Source organism: Salminus brasiliensis, chromosome 20 (assembly GCF_030463535.1).
Source record: "Salminus brasiliensis chromosome 20, fSalBra1.hap2, whole genome shotgun sequence".
Taxonomy (NCBI): domain Eukaryota; kingdom Metazoa; phylum Chordata; class Actinopteri; order Characiformes; family Bryconidae; genus Salminus; species Salminus brasiliensis.
The window spans coordinates 16,513,727-16,529,265 of record NC_132897.1 but is presented as its reverse complement, the minus strand read 5'-3'; the positions used below and the strand labels follow the sequence as shown (position 1 = coordinate 16,529,265).

At 40.4% G+C, this 15,539-nt stretch overlaps 1 protein-coding gene across 2 annotated transcripts in view; it reads right to left on the bottom strand.

Annotated features, from left to right (window-relative positions):
- Window positions 1-15,539, bottom strand: part of parp8 (poly (ADP-ribose) polymerase family, member 8) — a 56,050-nt gene that overhangs the window by 26,874 nt on the left and 13,637 nt on the right. For both annotated transcript variants that reach the window (XM_072664360.1, XM_072664361.1), the window contains exons 3-6: window positions 9,310-9,347; window positions 5,603-5,692; window positions 864-934; window positions 700-768 (exon numbers count right to left, since the gene is read on the bottom strand). In XM_072664360.1, the coding sequence (XP_072520461.1) occupies window positions 700-768; window positions 864-934; window positions 5,603-5,692; window positions 9,310-9,347 (268 nt within the window). The remainder of the gene's footprint in view (window positions 1-699; window positions 769-863; window positions 935-5,602; window positions 5,693-9,309; window positions 9,348-15,539) is intronic.

Here is a 15,539-nt window from a genome sequence, read left to right as displayed (position 1 = left end):
ATGTCAGAGCTGTAATGGGGCCACATTACCGTGAGCGAGTGCCAGTGTGCATTCACAGCCACTGAGGGCATTAGGGTATGCGTCTCCATCCAAACGGCAGTCTGCTAATCAGTCACAAAAGCCTGCCACGAGTCCGGCCCACTGAGGGCAAATCGAGTTCAGTCTTTGCGGCTTTACCATAATGGATCTCCTCCGACGAGCTGGCGTATGAGTCATTTAAGAAGGAGTCGTTTGTGCAGACATTCATTCATATGACTGAAACCTCCTCTCACCTTGTTTGATGAATGGGCCAATACACTACTCAAGCAAAAGAAAGCCAAAAGTTCTTTTATATGAGCCGTGGAGGGGAAATCTAGCATGAAAGTGTCCTTGGCCTTGGTTGGGTATGAAATCCATTTTCGCTTCTTACTTTCACGCTATTAAGTACCTACATAGATAGGAACTTTCATTTAGGCTAAAGTTCACACATTTACAGGTGGCAAAAATGACTGACCTATCATTAGTCTTTCTTCATCTGACTCGCACTCCAACTCTCACGCTATACCATTATTAGTCAAGAGCTACTAGGTTCATTGGCTTTGCCAGGGATGGGTTCATCCTTGACCTTCAAAGCAAACGGTCCAGGTGCTAGAAAATCTAATTTCTTAATATGTTTTCAATTAGACACAAAAGATTCCCTTGAGAATCGTCTGCACTTGCCTGACCACCATAGTAGAACTCTTCAGAGTCATTATCGCCCTCCGAGTCCTCCTCTATGGCATAATGGCACTGCAAGATATGAATAAAAAGTCATTTGTCTGCACTTGTATTATTCACCAGATGATTTATTACAGCATGTGAAATTCATATGAATGAAAACTTACCGGGTTTTTGTCGATCTGAAGCTTCGACTTGATGGAAAGACAGCTGGTGGCATCATTATTGATCCTTATCTCTGTAGAAAATGTGAAACCAATGATGATTATCTCGACACAATGAGCCAGTGATCTAATTTAGGGCCAAATATTCTCTGGCACATATTTGTCAGCCTGTCAAAGGCGATTTCAGCATTAACCGTAATTGGAGAACTCGCACAGATGTGGCACACTGAAACAGATCAAAGTCTAGGGCTGCATGATATGGATAAAGGTTTGATATTGCAATTATATTGTTATAGATTTTGACTGTGTCTTCGAATGCAATATAAAACACACAGGTGAATCAATAGTGTTGAAGACTGGGTACAAACAAACTGGTGAATCATGGCTGATGACTTGCCTGCAATTTATTCCTGCTGGAATACATTCATTTCTTCATTCATCAAAGTGCTCACCGAAACACATTCACACAGTCCAATGTCCAGTTTGGTGTTATTTTTTAACAAATCTGTTTTAAAGTTGCACTAGACCAAGTGTTAAAACTCAACAGTAAGATATGCTGCAGTATTCCACACACAACACTGTCCAATGTACTTTAGTCAAGCCTTCTTTGTTGCAGTCTTAATGGGTGTCATTCATTTAGGGTTGGCCCAAATCATTAGAATACTTGTGTACTGATTTGTTATGTTGTCTTTTATTAAACCCAAACATTCTCGAATATTCTTATTGAATTCCTAACAATATTCACAGCTGGATGTTTATAAAATGTTAAACGAAACATTTTACAATAAAACGATTAAAATGGACTATTTGAAATACGGCTACATATAAATCTATGCAATGTTGACTGAACACAGCCACATTGCCTGCCTATGATTTACCAACTTACCCCTTTTCTTTGATTAGTAAATATAATTTAGTGACCAAAATGACCAACAAAGTTGCAGAGAGCTAAGCGGCTAATTCCCATGTAATTCCCATCCATATGAAATTAACACGTCATTGAAATAATTCACAGACCTAAAACACAGATATAAAACACACAAACATTACATTTTTAACAAGAGGGATTTCAATGTTTCTTTTTCCTGAATAGGGAAAAAGAAAAGGGTTAGGTAGTTAGCATGATTATACAGTTTGAATAATTAATCAGCACATGCCTAAAGTGGGCCTGGAACTATAATTAGTTAAGATGCTGTAAAAAATCACAGAAAAAAAGCCTAGCACTCAGGTTCATTTCACACACTGCAGCCTTCAGTGACTTCAGCTTTGCAAAGGTCAAAACTGCCTTAAAGAACGAACAACACACAGCATTTAGCAGTTAGACACAGCCAGGTTCAGCCATCCTCCAGCATTCCTGGAGGCAGCAGGTAACAGGTAGCCTGTCTGCGATCTCGTTTTCTAAACAACACCAGGTACTTTCTCATTACTTAGCGGCCTTCATTACCGATACATGAACCTCCGTAGCTTCAGGATGTCTTAACCACTGTGCTGGTGTCACTGCTTCACTGTTTGGCTAGCCATACTGCTAATAATTAGAAGAGTCTAGCGCCCACTCTATATCTGTCACAGCAAGTAAAAATGGCACTGCTGAGGAAATATCTTTTGTCTAGACAAAATGATGCTGACAAACAGCTCCGAAGCAGAAACATCTGTGAACAGTTGGAACTCCTGTTTCAGAGAGGTTTGCAAAACTGGAGAAGTCAGGCTTATGACGGACAGGCCATCACTGCATGCCGTTTATGTGCACATGCTCATTAGCCATGACACACTATACAAGTAAATGTCAACAAATTTAATTGCATCCGTGGAGCTTTATTGTGGAAAAACTGAACAGTTGCAGGATGCAGTTTTGGTCTATTGCCTAATTTTAGATTTAGACAATGACGTAAAAAAGAAAAAGGGATTTGCGTGACTGCACCTCACCCAACAGCCATATATGCCCTTTGCACGAACCTTTTGCAACGCTTACCTTCAGTACGTACCAGCTCGCTAAAACTGCACCACCACCCTGAGTGACCAATCCATATACCAATGTCCATAACAAGCGTTCTTGGAAAAGTCATCAAGCAACCCCTTAAAGACACGTTACAGAAAGGCCTCATCCATCCATCAATGTTCTTCTGGGCTTTCCCAGTGGTGCTGGGGAATTGGCGCAGGTTGAATGCCAAGGCATAGCTACATCCCTATCCCATGCCACAGGTCCAGCAGATACAGGAATCACTTTATGGGATCTCGGTGGACCTAAGATCCTAAGAAGTGGCTGGAGCCAGACAGTATTACAAAGACTGCATTCACCATGTTAACCATTATTAATGTTAACCATTATTAACGGTTAACTCCACATCTGAAAAAGAGTGCTGGGCAGTGGTATGGGCTACCCAAAGCCATTATGACTTTATGAGCAATCACTGAAAAAAAGGCCACGGGTCACGGGTCCCTCAGCACTCGGCCAAGGATTTCTTCCTTCAAGGAGATAGTCTGCCCGTAAACTGGATGGACACCACCAGAGCGCAGGAGGCTGAACTGACCTGCCCAGCAAGACTAACAACCTGGCAGGATCTACCTCTTTTGCAGATCTGCCCCATCACCCTCCAGGTGTTTGTCTGAACCAAATAGAAAAAGGCATTCCATCAGCACCTTTTGGACCAATTGAAAACCACCTGGACTCTGTTAAACAGGCCGTTCATCAGGAAAGGAGTGCGGAAGCTGTCAGAGGTATAAGCCTCATCTCACCAAGCTGCCAGCGCACCTCCAGTATACTGCAGCAGTGGAACCAAGACACATGCTGGGAGTATATCTGATAGGACCATTGCCAAAGATTCAGAATCAGAACAAACGCCTATTGGTTGTGGTGGACTACTGCAGCAGAAGGGTTGAAATGTGGTAAAAGAATGTGGTCATAAAACCTCTTCAGCAGCAGGGATTACAAAGTTATCTATTTCTTTGTTGTTTGTTCTGAACAGATCCTGCAAGCTTCTCTTTCTCCTCTAGCTGTCTGCATCAGCCTCTTTAGTTGGTAATCAGCATAAAATAAATGAACAGGAATAGCAGTTAGCCATGTAGCTCACATTAGTCAAGGAAACTCAGGACACTTCTGCAACACTAAAAACAATTTGTGTAGCACTTTGTTACATCGTTAAACACACACCTAGTTACTCAAAGACAGATCATTATAGAGGATAGAAGTTTGTTAGGCGATAGTCTTCTCCACATATTGCGACTCGGGGAGACAGAACACATTCTAGACCAGGGCATTAAAGGTTCTGGATTCTGGGAGTCTGCCTGGTGAAAAAGCACCATACCATTATAGCACTGGTTTTGCTTCCCTGAGGGATGGGGTTTGAACGCTGGTCTTCCAGTACAAATGACTTATTCGTTTGCAAACTGCTAGCCTGTGAAAATGCTTTACATCTGATGACCATTCTTACTTTTACTTTCATTATGTGTAAAATGTATGAAGCCCCAATAGCTTTTTTATCAATTAATACATTAGTTGTTCAGGGAAGGCTAAAAGTGTTTCTACCAGCACAAAATATGTGCTTGCAGTTGTTGCTGTGTATTTTTTGTACATGAATGTACATGAATGTTTTCTTATTCCTTATTTCTTCTTATATCACTGTCATCAGCATTGTATATCCCTATCATGCAGCCTTTATTCACATTAATACAATATTTTATTATTACAATATTAATACATCAATAGCCCGGATATCTAAGCCACCAATAGTGCTGTAATCTCTGACTTCTATACATGAAACATGATGTTTGAGAGACCATACACAATATGAACAAATGTTTGTGGACACTCCTTATAAATTCATGCATTCAGCTGCTTTACGTTGCACCCAGTGCTGACACAGATGTGAAAATGCACACACAGCTTGTTTAATCCCTGTAGAGAATTACTGCCGTCGAAACAGGAATCTATTGGCACCATGGCGATTGCTAGGCGTGGACTAGAGGGATATAAAGTGGTGATGATCCGACATCCTGACCTCACTAACGCTCTTGTCACTGAATGCAACCAAATCCTCACAGCAATGCTCCTCCAAAATCTAGTAGAAAGCTCTCCCTGGACAGTAGAGACAGTTACTCCAATAAAAGCAGGATACACTTCTATAATACCCTTGATTTCGGAAAAAACAAAGAAGGAGCAGGTGTCCTAATACTTTTGTCCATATAGTGTATATAGAGGAGAAAACTGATTTGCCAACCCTGTCAAACTGGCAATTCCAAAATGTGTTCCGATCTTCATATAAATGACAGTAATAAATAAAGATATATATTTTTATTTTATAAGGCATCTCCACAGATATCCAGTTAAACTGTTTGTTGACAAGGGAATGTAAACATTCATTAATTCAGTTCATTATTCCTATTTTGTAACTTTTTTTTTTTATAATTTCAGAGTCACTTGAAAAACCTTAAGATGTTCTGAGCTTCATATTAAATTAACTGGACAATTTGTGAACCAAACAGGAGTAATCCCTTATAGTTTGGAGAGTTTCAAATACTATAACAGTACCTTCAGATATCCTTGAAGAGCTCGGGGTAGCTGAAAACAAGCCTAATATTTTCTAATCAGCACAGTTTACAGTATGTTCATATATATTTCAGTCCAATAATGCATTAGTAAGTCAATTTAAAGTTTTGACATGGACGTAACGCACATTCAATTTTATGACAGAATTCATTTCCTATAATAATAAGTAGCATACATCTCACATTCTCGGGGGGTTTACCTGTTGCTATTCTGTGGAAAATCACTGGGATAGGATCTCTTGTGACTAATACTTCATCGTCGTTCTCAGAGTTAGAGACATAGGTGTTGTCTGAAAGAGAGAAAAACAGTAAACAAATGAGTACATATGTACAAAGGAGACCATGTCATAGTCAACCTCTTTATAATACAGTATTCATTTAATATTGACTTCTTTTTATTGATTAAGCTATGAAGACCTCGATGCTTCGCACTGGTAAACAGAAGATATCTCGGAAAGAAGTCGCAAGGCTTAATATATGATTTTCCTCCTGAACTAGCCCTCACGACACCGAATGACAATAAATGCAATTCTGGGTTAGAAAGAAATTCCACCGGTTTGTGGGAGTTATTCTGCACACTGCACTGACTTTGAGAATGATGTCCAAATCCAAGGCAGGAAAGTCTACATTCTTATGCAAAGCTGATTCCGGGTGCCACTGGGCTGTGGATTAAGCCCCAGCATACAGGGCTAAAAGAGAATCTGCATCCTCTGGCCTTTGATTCGGAGAAAACCCTCTTGTTCGTCGCAGATGTGTTTTGGATCAGAGTATCAGGGTCATTCTCAGACTGAGAAAGCACTCTGGCCCACAGCTCTAAAGCTTTTTCAAGTCTTTTTTTTACAACAAGCTTTAAGAGATCTCGAACAAACGGCGTGTCTTAGGAAATAAAAATACAGTACACACCAGAAACATTGAGCAGTATGGGTGGGCAATATGGCAAAAACATCACAATATTTGAAAACGCTTTCATGACATATGGCATGTATCAAATATTTCCATACATTTAATAAACATTGGTAATTACATCAGGGTATTCAGATACTGAAATCAAGTACCAAAATATGATGGTTTTGCTCATCTTTGTAATTAAGTATGCACCTTATATTGCTCTTCCAAGTGCCTTGCCGTAAGTGTACTGCCAAAGAGCTGATAAGGTTGTTTGACATAAGACATGATGGCATTGAACCACTGAGGAGAAACTACATCTTGTAGAAGACATACCACGTCCAGCACTGTAGTGTACTGTAACTCTGTTAGCTCATCTCAGGCAGCCTCCGTTACTCATAACCTACCAATTTAAGTAGGCTGTATTTGAATAATAACACAATGATAAAAATTAAGTAAGTATGACTACAGACCTCATTAATTGTGGACAAAGGTTTGGTAACAAGGTGATAAGACTGATTAATGCTTCTGCTTCAATTCTACACAGTGACCCACACCACTGTGACTGATGGTGACTGAAACTGAGGGGATTATGTTGAAGCAAAATAGCTGTTGTTAAGGTTAACATTGTTCATTTTCTGCAGTAAAAGAGAGAGAGGACATCAGAAGAGATGATCCATACGACCACTGAACCGAGGCAGAAGGAGGGTGAATTTTCCGTATTTGTTTGGCAACTGAGAGACAGGGACGAGGAAATACAGATAGATTTGATGACTTGGTTTGCCATGTGCATCCATTTATCTCATATCAGTGTTCCCAGAATCCATGATCCATGTTTGTCCAACTGAATAAAAAATTAGGGATGCACCGATTCCGTATTAGGATCTGATATTGGAGGTGATATTATCAAAATGAGCTGGATCGGGTATCGGATGATTAGACTGATTTGTTATATTTTGTTTTACAAAGTTAGTAAAGTAATGTGTAAGTCAATCATGATGCCTTAAGTCTCTTCCACATGGTGAGGTATTAAATCAGCAATGGTATCGGATTGGTATCAGGTATCGACCGATACGCCAAGTTTATGTATCGGTATCGGAACTGAAAAAGCCGTATCCCTATTAAAAATTGCAGTAATACGATGCTACCAAGCGTTCCAAGCACTGTTGTTGTGGTTTGCGTTGCGTAGTTACATTTCTGGGGAGGTGCACGTGCGCATGACGTAGCGTAGCTACACATAGTGTATGCGGCTACACATAGGCTATGCAGCCATGCATAGGGTACACGTAGGCTACACGTAGGGTGCAGGGCTATACGTAGGGTACGCGGCTGTGTGTAGGATACACAGCGCCACATAGAGTACACGACTATGCATAGGGTACGCGGTTACACCAAAGGTACATGGCTACACATAGGGTGCGAGGCTACACATAGGACACGCCGCTATACATACATTATGGGGCCATGATTAGGGTTTGTGGCTTCGCAAAGGGTATGCAGCTATGCGTAGACTACAACGTATATTCATAGCAGAAGCATAAATTGGCCTTTATGCTTCTTTGAAATCAGATAAAATATCCATTCCAAGTTCACAACATATCTGCATTTTACCAAACTATCTGCATTTTTATACACGTTACTCAATAATGCTAATTAGATTTAGACAGAATTATTCAGTTTTACTTTTTACATGTTATGCATGTTTATGTAACGGAATTAGCCGGAAGTACCTGGAAAAATCTCAGATATCAGCATTATCCCAGAATTTCCATTCTTCTAGTTTACAAGGCTGCATGCAAAGTCGCTCTATAAATGGTCTATACATGTCTTCAGCTATTTCAAGTCCTCATAATACACATAATACACTCAGAAAAGTGTATCATTGTGTATGTTAATTACCATGGTAAAGATAACACATTGCTATAATATCCACCCTTTCTCTCTTTTAGAGAAGCTCTTTTAGATTTACCACAGTAAAGTGATCCGTAAGTACTATTTTCGACTGCCCCTTTGGTAAAACCAGCACTAAAGTGCTCCCTCATTGTAGAGCAGTGGGTAGTCAGTCATAGCTACATTAACTGTCCCTTTGCTTGACATGTCCTGAAGCAGCTTTCTTGTCAGGCCAATTATAGTTCACTGACCGAAATAAAACATGTATAAACGACTCAAGATTTCTGTCACAGTGGCAGAACCAGACTCTACAGGACATCCTTTTAATAAACCTCACTGTCCAAATATGCGTTTCAGTATGTTACGTATGTTATAAAAACGTGGAGAAAAAAAGACACATCAGATGATTACTGTAAAAAAAATAAAAATGAGTGGAATAAGGTCATGTGGACATTACACCGTTTCTTCTGATAAATGTTCACAATCTGATTCTGCTGGACACAAGTGATCTACTTTAAGGTTTGAGGGGGAAGCAAGCCAATCTTTAGCCTTCCAATCTAACTTCACAGCGATCAAAGACCTCCAAATATTTCCAACCATTCACTAGTCCTAAAGTGTGAAATGATGTGTGCAATATAACTGTAAATGGCTGATTCAGGCAAGAGCCAGTGAGAAAGCTGCCAGAGAGACAAAAGCCAGAGAGAGGGCAGTGAAGGAGGTGTTTCCTCAGCCACTCCTTTTACAGTTTCAACTAAATGAACACTAGTTCATAGTAAAAGACTTCCACAGTTTTCACAGCAAATCATATGATTTCCCAATCACATGTTCTTGTTATTATCATTTTGGACTATTCGTCAAGTGTGTGCACCCTCACAATGACAAGACTGTTAAGGTTTGTAAATTCTTTAAATTACACGCATTAAATGTGAGATACTCCTTGTTTTCAAAATCGGTAAGCTGTGTAGTAGCTGTATTAGAATATTTTTAGTAAAGTATTTGGCCTAATTACTTTCTTAGACATCAGAAACATTAATACATCACGTAATATAATCCATAATTATATAATATAATTTAATTGCAGCTATAATTAAACGTCATGTGATGTTTAAAATGCTTTCAAAAAATACTCTACCTGGGTAATCATCGGAGACATGCACAGAGTAGGATACCCTGGGGAAACAAAAGGAGTTGAATTAGATGAAAAAGAAAAAGCATTAAAGAATTCTTTTAGATCACAAAAATTATGATATGATGGCCTACCAAATCTAAGCTAATTCTGAATCAATTATAATTGCATAATCACAGACCACAACAGTAGACTGTGGGAATTAGTATTGTTTGGGTACTTTTCAAATATCCCTCCTGGGTCTTATTGTAATAAAATCACTCCCATCACTGATTCTGCATGACTCAGCATTGTTTATCACTGATGCTGCTTAATGGATCAACAGTGAAATCAGCCAAGTGTACTAACACACATCCTTTCATTCAACATTCAACTTCACTGCCCGGCGCTGCCTTGTTTTTTTTTTCACTCCCCGCAGCAGCCGTGCTACTTTGCATATTTCCAATGTGTGTTATTATTGGAAACAGTGATCTTAAAATACTGTCACTGCTGTAATGAAACCTTGCATCTCTGGCATAGCAGCTTTATAGGAGAGATATGTGATCAGGAGAAGCATAAACACTTAGTGTACATTTGTTTAAAGGAATTCTGGAAGTCCATACTTAATGAAATGTTGACACAGTAATTATCAAATATTGTAGAAAGAAACATAATGACTTGTGATATTGCATATCATCATTGTTGGAACAAAACTGCAAAAAAAACATTTTAACTAAACATGCTCAACATTTTATTATTGATATAATCAGCATACATATATACTATAAAAATAACATTACAACACATATGACTTATTATTAACTACAAGTCCAGCATTTAAATTAGAAAAAAAGATTTTTCTTGCCCCTAAGCCACACCCTTCTTCCCACTCACAAAGGTTAAAGGCCTACAGTCAATAGTTTTTCAGCTTCAGTGTGTCGGTTGCATGGTAGGTTGTTTCCAGAACTCACATGTAGAGGCGGCGTTAGTCTCTAGTCTAAAAAAAGGTTTCCATTCAACTCAAATAAACCAATATTTCCATAGACGAACACAATTATATGCCATGATAAATGTAAGAAATGTGTATAGGCTGTAGAATAACAATATGATAAATATAATAAAAAGAAATTGTGCTGTTTGCATTAATAACACCGCCCCCCCTCCCCCCCGAAAACAGAATGGTTACCACATGCTTCATTAAGCTCTACTCTCACATGTGGCTTCTTTACAACCCACTCGTTCCCACACTGTGACCCACCAGTGGCTCACAGTTTGTAAAGTACTGATCTAGTCCACAAATAAAGCAAGTTATAACACACACACAAATGCAATTAAGTTTCTGGGCATAAAGAACCTTTATGAAGTTTCTATATCTTTACCTTTGTGTTGTAAAGATATGATTAAAGAACCTCTGAAGTCTCCCTCACTACACTGGGGTGGTGTTCATTACCATGAAACAACAGCAATCAAATTCGGTCATAAAAAGTAGAACACAGCGGTCCAGATTTTCTAATTTCACAGTTGCAGAGAGGTGGCTCATATAAATGAGATGTAAACATAAAGAAGATTTTCTGCAGGAGCTTCACAGTAGGGATTACGCGGTCACACGAAGGAACTGTCCAGTCTTTAAAGCCATAAAACGAATTAAACCAAGTGTCCATTAGTTGTTTGACGGAGTTAATGCCACTGCAACAAAGGAGTGTTGACAGCAGCCGACGATATACAAATTCTAAAGTGAATTCTCACCGTTTGGTTTATTAGAGGTCCACTAATTATAAAGATTTCCCAGGATTTTCAGTGTCTGCCACTGTTGTTAATAATTCAGGCTAGGCATCTTACGAGTGAATGTTTGAGCATGCATAATCACCCTTGGTCAGTGTGCTTCCAGAACTATTATGCTTTAAGACAGCAATTTCACAAGAGCAAATAGACTCATCAGCTGAATCGAAGCCAGGCCTGTGCTCTATTGTGTTGCAATGACGGGTAGGTACACATCTGGATGTGTTCTATTATGTTCTCCTAAATGTTCCCCTAAGGAAACTATTGTGAATATTATACGATCAAAGAGAGAGAGAACAATGTAATGGCAACTAATTAGCTTTAACAAGGTTATGAAGATTTTTTTTTATCTATCACAAACATTTGTAAACTGGACAAACCAATACTGACCTGTTTCTGTTACAGCCCCATTTTGCATTACTCTGTTGTAATGTATCAATGTGCAGCCAGTTAACTGGCAGTTATTGTTCTGAAGAGGCTTATAGTGATGCTCTTACACTATAATGACCCTCTATGCTTAAGTTTAACTTGTGATATGCCTACAGTGGTCCAGCGGAAAAGGCGTGGTCAGTATGACCATGAGATTGATAGTTCGAATCCCAGTATGGTGCTAGCCATCGACACACAGCACAATTGGCCTTGCTCTTTCCAGGGTGGGTATTTGGCACTTTTGCCCCACATTACTTCAATGCAATGCTGGCCGGCACTGGCGTCTGCTGGCTGATGCATCAGTGGGTACATGGCACTTTCCTCAGAGCGCATTGGTTGCGCGGTGGTGTTGCAGTGGCAGCAGTCTGGAAATAAGACGATGTCTGGCTGCGAACGTCAGAGGTGGCATATGTGAGTCTTTACCCTCCAAGTGTCTGGAGTATTGCATGTAATTGCATGGGTTGGGTAAATGGGTGACCCAAATTGGGGAGAAATAAAGTTCAACTGTAGCTAAAGTCAATCTAATGGCACAATAAAAACATTTAGAAGTCTTGTTTGTTTCAGTTTGAGGGGTTACACAGGTACAACCAGCCGAGGACCACTGGTTTTATTTTTTTGGAACTATAACTTCTAGACATTTAAATATTCATTGAATTAACCATCTGATCATATATCATGACTAATCACCATACCGACCCTGGTATACATATATAGATCACATTTTCTCAAGGCATAATCAAATCATTTCCTTTGAAATGAGAAGTGAGAGATATTCAAGTATACAAGAACGTCAACTGTTAAAACTCAATCCCCAGAAGAGTTCTTGAGGTTTTCTGCAGGATGGAGGTGTTCGCAGCCATCGTTATTCAAAGCAGCATCTGGAAAGAGCTAAAAATTATTAGTGCTGTGTCATACTTTGCATCATTCATTTTCAAGTTTGTAAGTTTGACAGTGACTGCTCTAAAATGTAATATTGTCTGGCCTGGATTAACGTACGTCGTATCACTGCCAGCAGAAAGCTTGCTAATCCATCGTTTGAGTGAACTAGCAATGTAACTTTGGCCAAAGCTAAATGGCAAACAATGATTCTACTTTCTCTTGGTTTAAAACACTTCAAAATTTCACTTTTTCTGCTGAACCTCCATCTCTAAGGCCGCTGACACTAGCAAGACTTAATGCTAGAAAGGCGGGGCAGGCCTAGAAAATTGCACGCTGGCCTTACAACACATCTGTGTCACTCTTGCTAAAATCTAATTTATGGACTCTAAGAAGTACAAGGCATGGGGGGGGGGGGTACTACACAGACCACCAGTTCTCCTGGTGATAAATGACCAATGAATGGCTGCAGAGGTCTGGTACCTCCCCTCTTGGATGGATAGCTGCTTGAGAATGTCTTTTGCTGGTGCAGAGCAAAGAGCAAAGCCCTCCCAGGAGCCAGACTCATGCTGGAACTAATTGAACACGGGCTTGCTTAATTGACCAGGAGCAAATTAGGGGGACATTTGGGGGATTTTACAAGAACATGAAACATTGATTATTCCCAGTGTTTTCAAGTAGAGCTCAGGACAGAGAGCAACATCAAAAACATGAAGTCACATCTGATCTGGTCACAAGACTTTTCTATGCACTGCACAATTATAATCAGGTAACTGGGTATTTTTTTACCTTTGGCTTCACACTCTTGTGATGAAACAGCTTTAAAAACGTGCTGATCAAGGCACCATTAGGAGGTAAGCTTGGTTCAGTTAATTACCAGTGAAGCACCTGCGGTACTTTGGCTTGCTGATATAAGACAAAGCTGCTACCATCCAGCTACCATTTAAACCCATCTAAACCACATGTTGTCGTAGTGGTGTGATGCACCTTGGTGGCTCTACATACATGTTAGCCTCCTTTCACCCTGTTCTTTAATGGTCAGGACCCCACAGAGCAGGTATTATTTGGGTGGTGGGTCATTCTCATGACTGCAATGATGCTGACATGGTGGTGGTGTGTTAGTGTGCGTTGCGCTGGTGGTACGAGTGGATTAGACACAGCAGTACTGCTGGAGTTTATTAATACCACCCAGAAAGCAGATGATGAAGATCCAGAGGATGACCCGCACAAACTGAGAGCTTCTGTCTCTGACTTTACATCCACGAGGTAGGAGTGCCTAATAGAGTGTCAGTGTCACAGCAGTGCTGAGAATAACCCACAACCCAAATAAGACCGGCTCTGTGGTCAGTGGTCAGTCCTGTGGGCTCCTGACCATTGAAGAACAAGGTGAAAGGAGGCTAACAGAGTATGCAGAGAAACAGATGAACTGTAGTCTGTTAATATAGAACTACAACGTGCTCCTGTATGGTAAAGGGAGCTGATAGAATGGGCCAAGTTAATTTCAAACCAGGGATGGTCATAATGTTCTGATATTACTGTGTACACTGATTCCATAACATCCATGGATCGCATCAATGAGCCTTGTGTGATCATGATCCTGTCGCCGCTTCACTGGTTGTCCTTTATTGGAGCACTTTTGGTAGGTACTGACCACTACACTGGAACACCTCACAAGACCCAGTTGTCTAGCCATCACAATTCGGCGCTTATTAAAGTGGCTCAGATTCTTGCACTTGACCATTTTTCCTACTTCCAGCTTCCAACACATTCATTTCAAGAACTGACTGTTCATTCATTGCCTAATACGTATAAACCACCTCCTGACAGCACAGTTTCTGCACCTGCAGCACTGAGCAGGCGGCTCAGCAAGCACAGCTCAACAGCTGCGTCATCCGCAATGGTTTGCATGTGTGTTTTTGAAATCAGCGGTGAATGAGATGAGTTTTACCACCTTTGGGGGGGTGGGGGGGGGGCTGTTACCAGAACAACTTACCAGAATAACCATCACCAGGTACAATCTCAGTTGCAGAAAGCCTTACTTGGGTAAAGCAAAAAGGGGAATGTGGAAGCTGTGAACAATGATATATTTCTCTCCAGCTTGATTGCGCTTTCTCACCTGCTCCAGCAACCTCTCGCGCCCATGCTGCTGAGGCTGTGTTTGTGTGATGGCGTTCCATTAGGAAGTGTGTAGGGTTGGGGAGGGGCGAGCAAGAGTGCTGCACGCACCCATCATATCACATCATACTCAGGGGGTGCTTTAAGATCCTATTCCTAGAGTCGTTTTTTTTTTTTTTTTTTTGAAGCTGTTTTCAGCCACTTGCCCAATCGAGCAAAAAGCCCTGTAGCTTTCCGTGGAAGTCATAACGCAGAGCCCTGTGGCGTCCAAAGCTCATAATCGCAACCGGAATTGAACTTGATGAAATTAGTGCTCAGTAAGACCCATAAAATCCATTGCTGAAATATGTCTCTTAGCTGTCAACGCTTCGCTGGAGCCCTGTAGGCAATTCTGGCAAGACAATCAGGAGTGGAGCTTGGCTAGTGATTGTTTTGCTTGATTTAATACTAAATGTTTGCTCCCATGTGTAAAAAAAAATAATAAAAAATACAAGTGGTGGGGGGTATGTGAAATTTAGCCTCTCCTACAGAAGTTACCCATCTGGAACCACATGATATGGACATAATACCACACCGTAATTATATTGCTGTGTGTTACAACTGCAAAACATATTTTTAGAGATTATTTTAAGGTCTGCATAACTTGTTTCAGGACCACCTGAATTGACCACATCCTCTAAAGCAGCTGTCTGGCGCTCATTATTAAAATGATGCCCACTCAGCAAGAGAAGGCTATAGGAAGGTAGCTAAATGATTTCAGATAGCCTTTTCCTCAATTAGCCTTTCCCCATTTAGGAAATGGTAGTGTACAGGAATGGTGGAGGTCAAGTTGAGGTCTAAAAGACCATGAAAATGTAGAAAATGTAAAGATTTAACAGACTCTGGAGTGGTGGTGCACTGTTCTACTGTGCAGCGACACCTGCACAGATATGCCCTGAGCACCATTACTCACTATAAAATGTAGGGTCAAAAGTTCTTAAAGAGAGTAAGGATGCACCGCTCCGATACTAGGATTGGATGTCTGTCTCAATACTAACAAAATTAGCTTGTAATTAAGC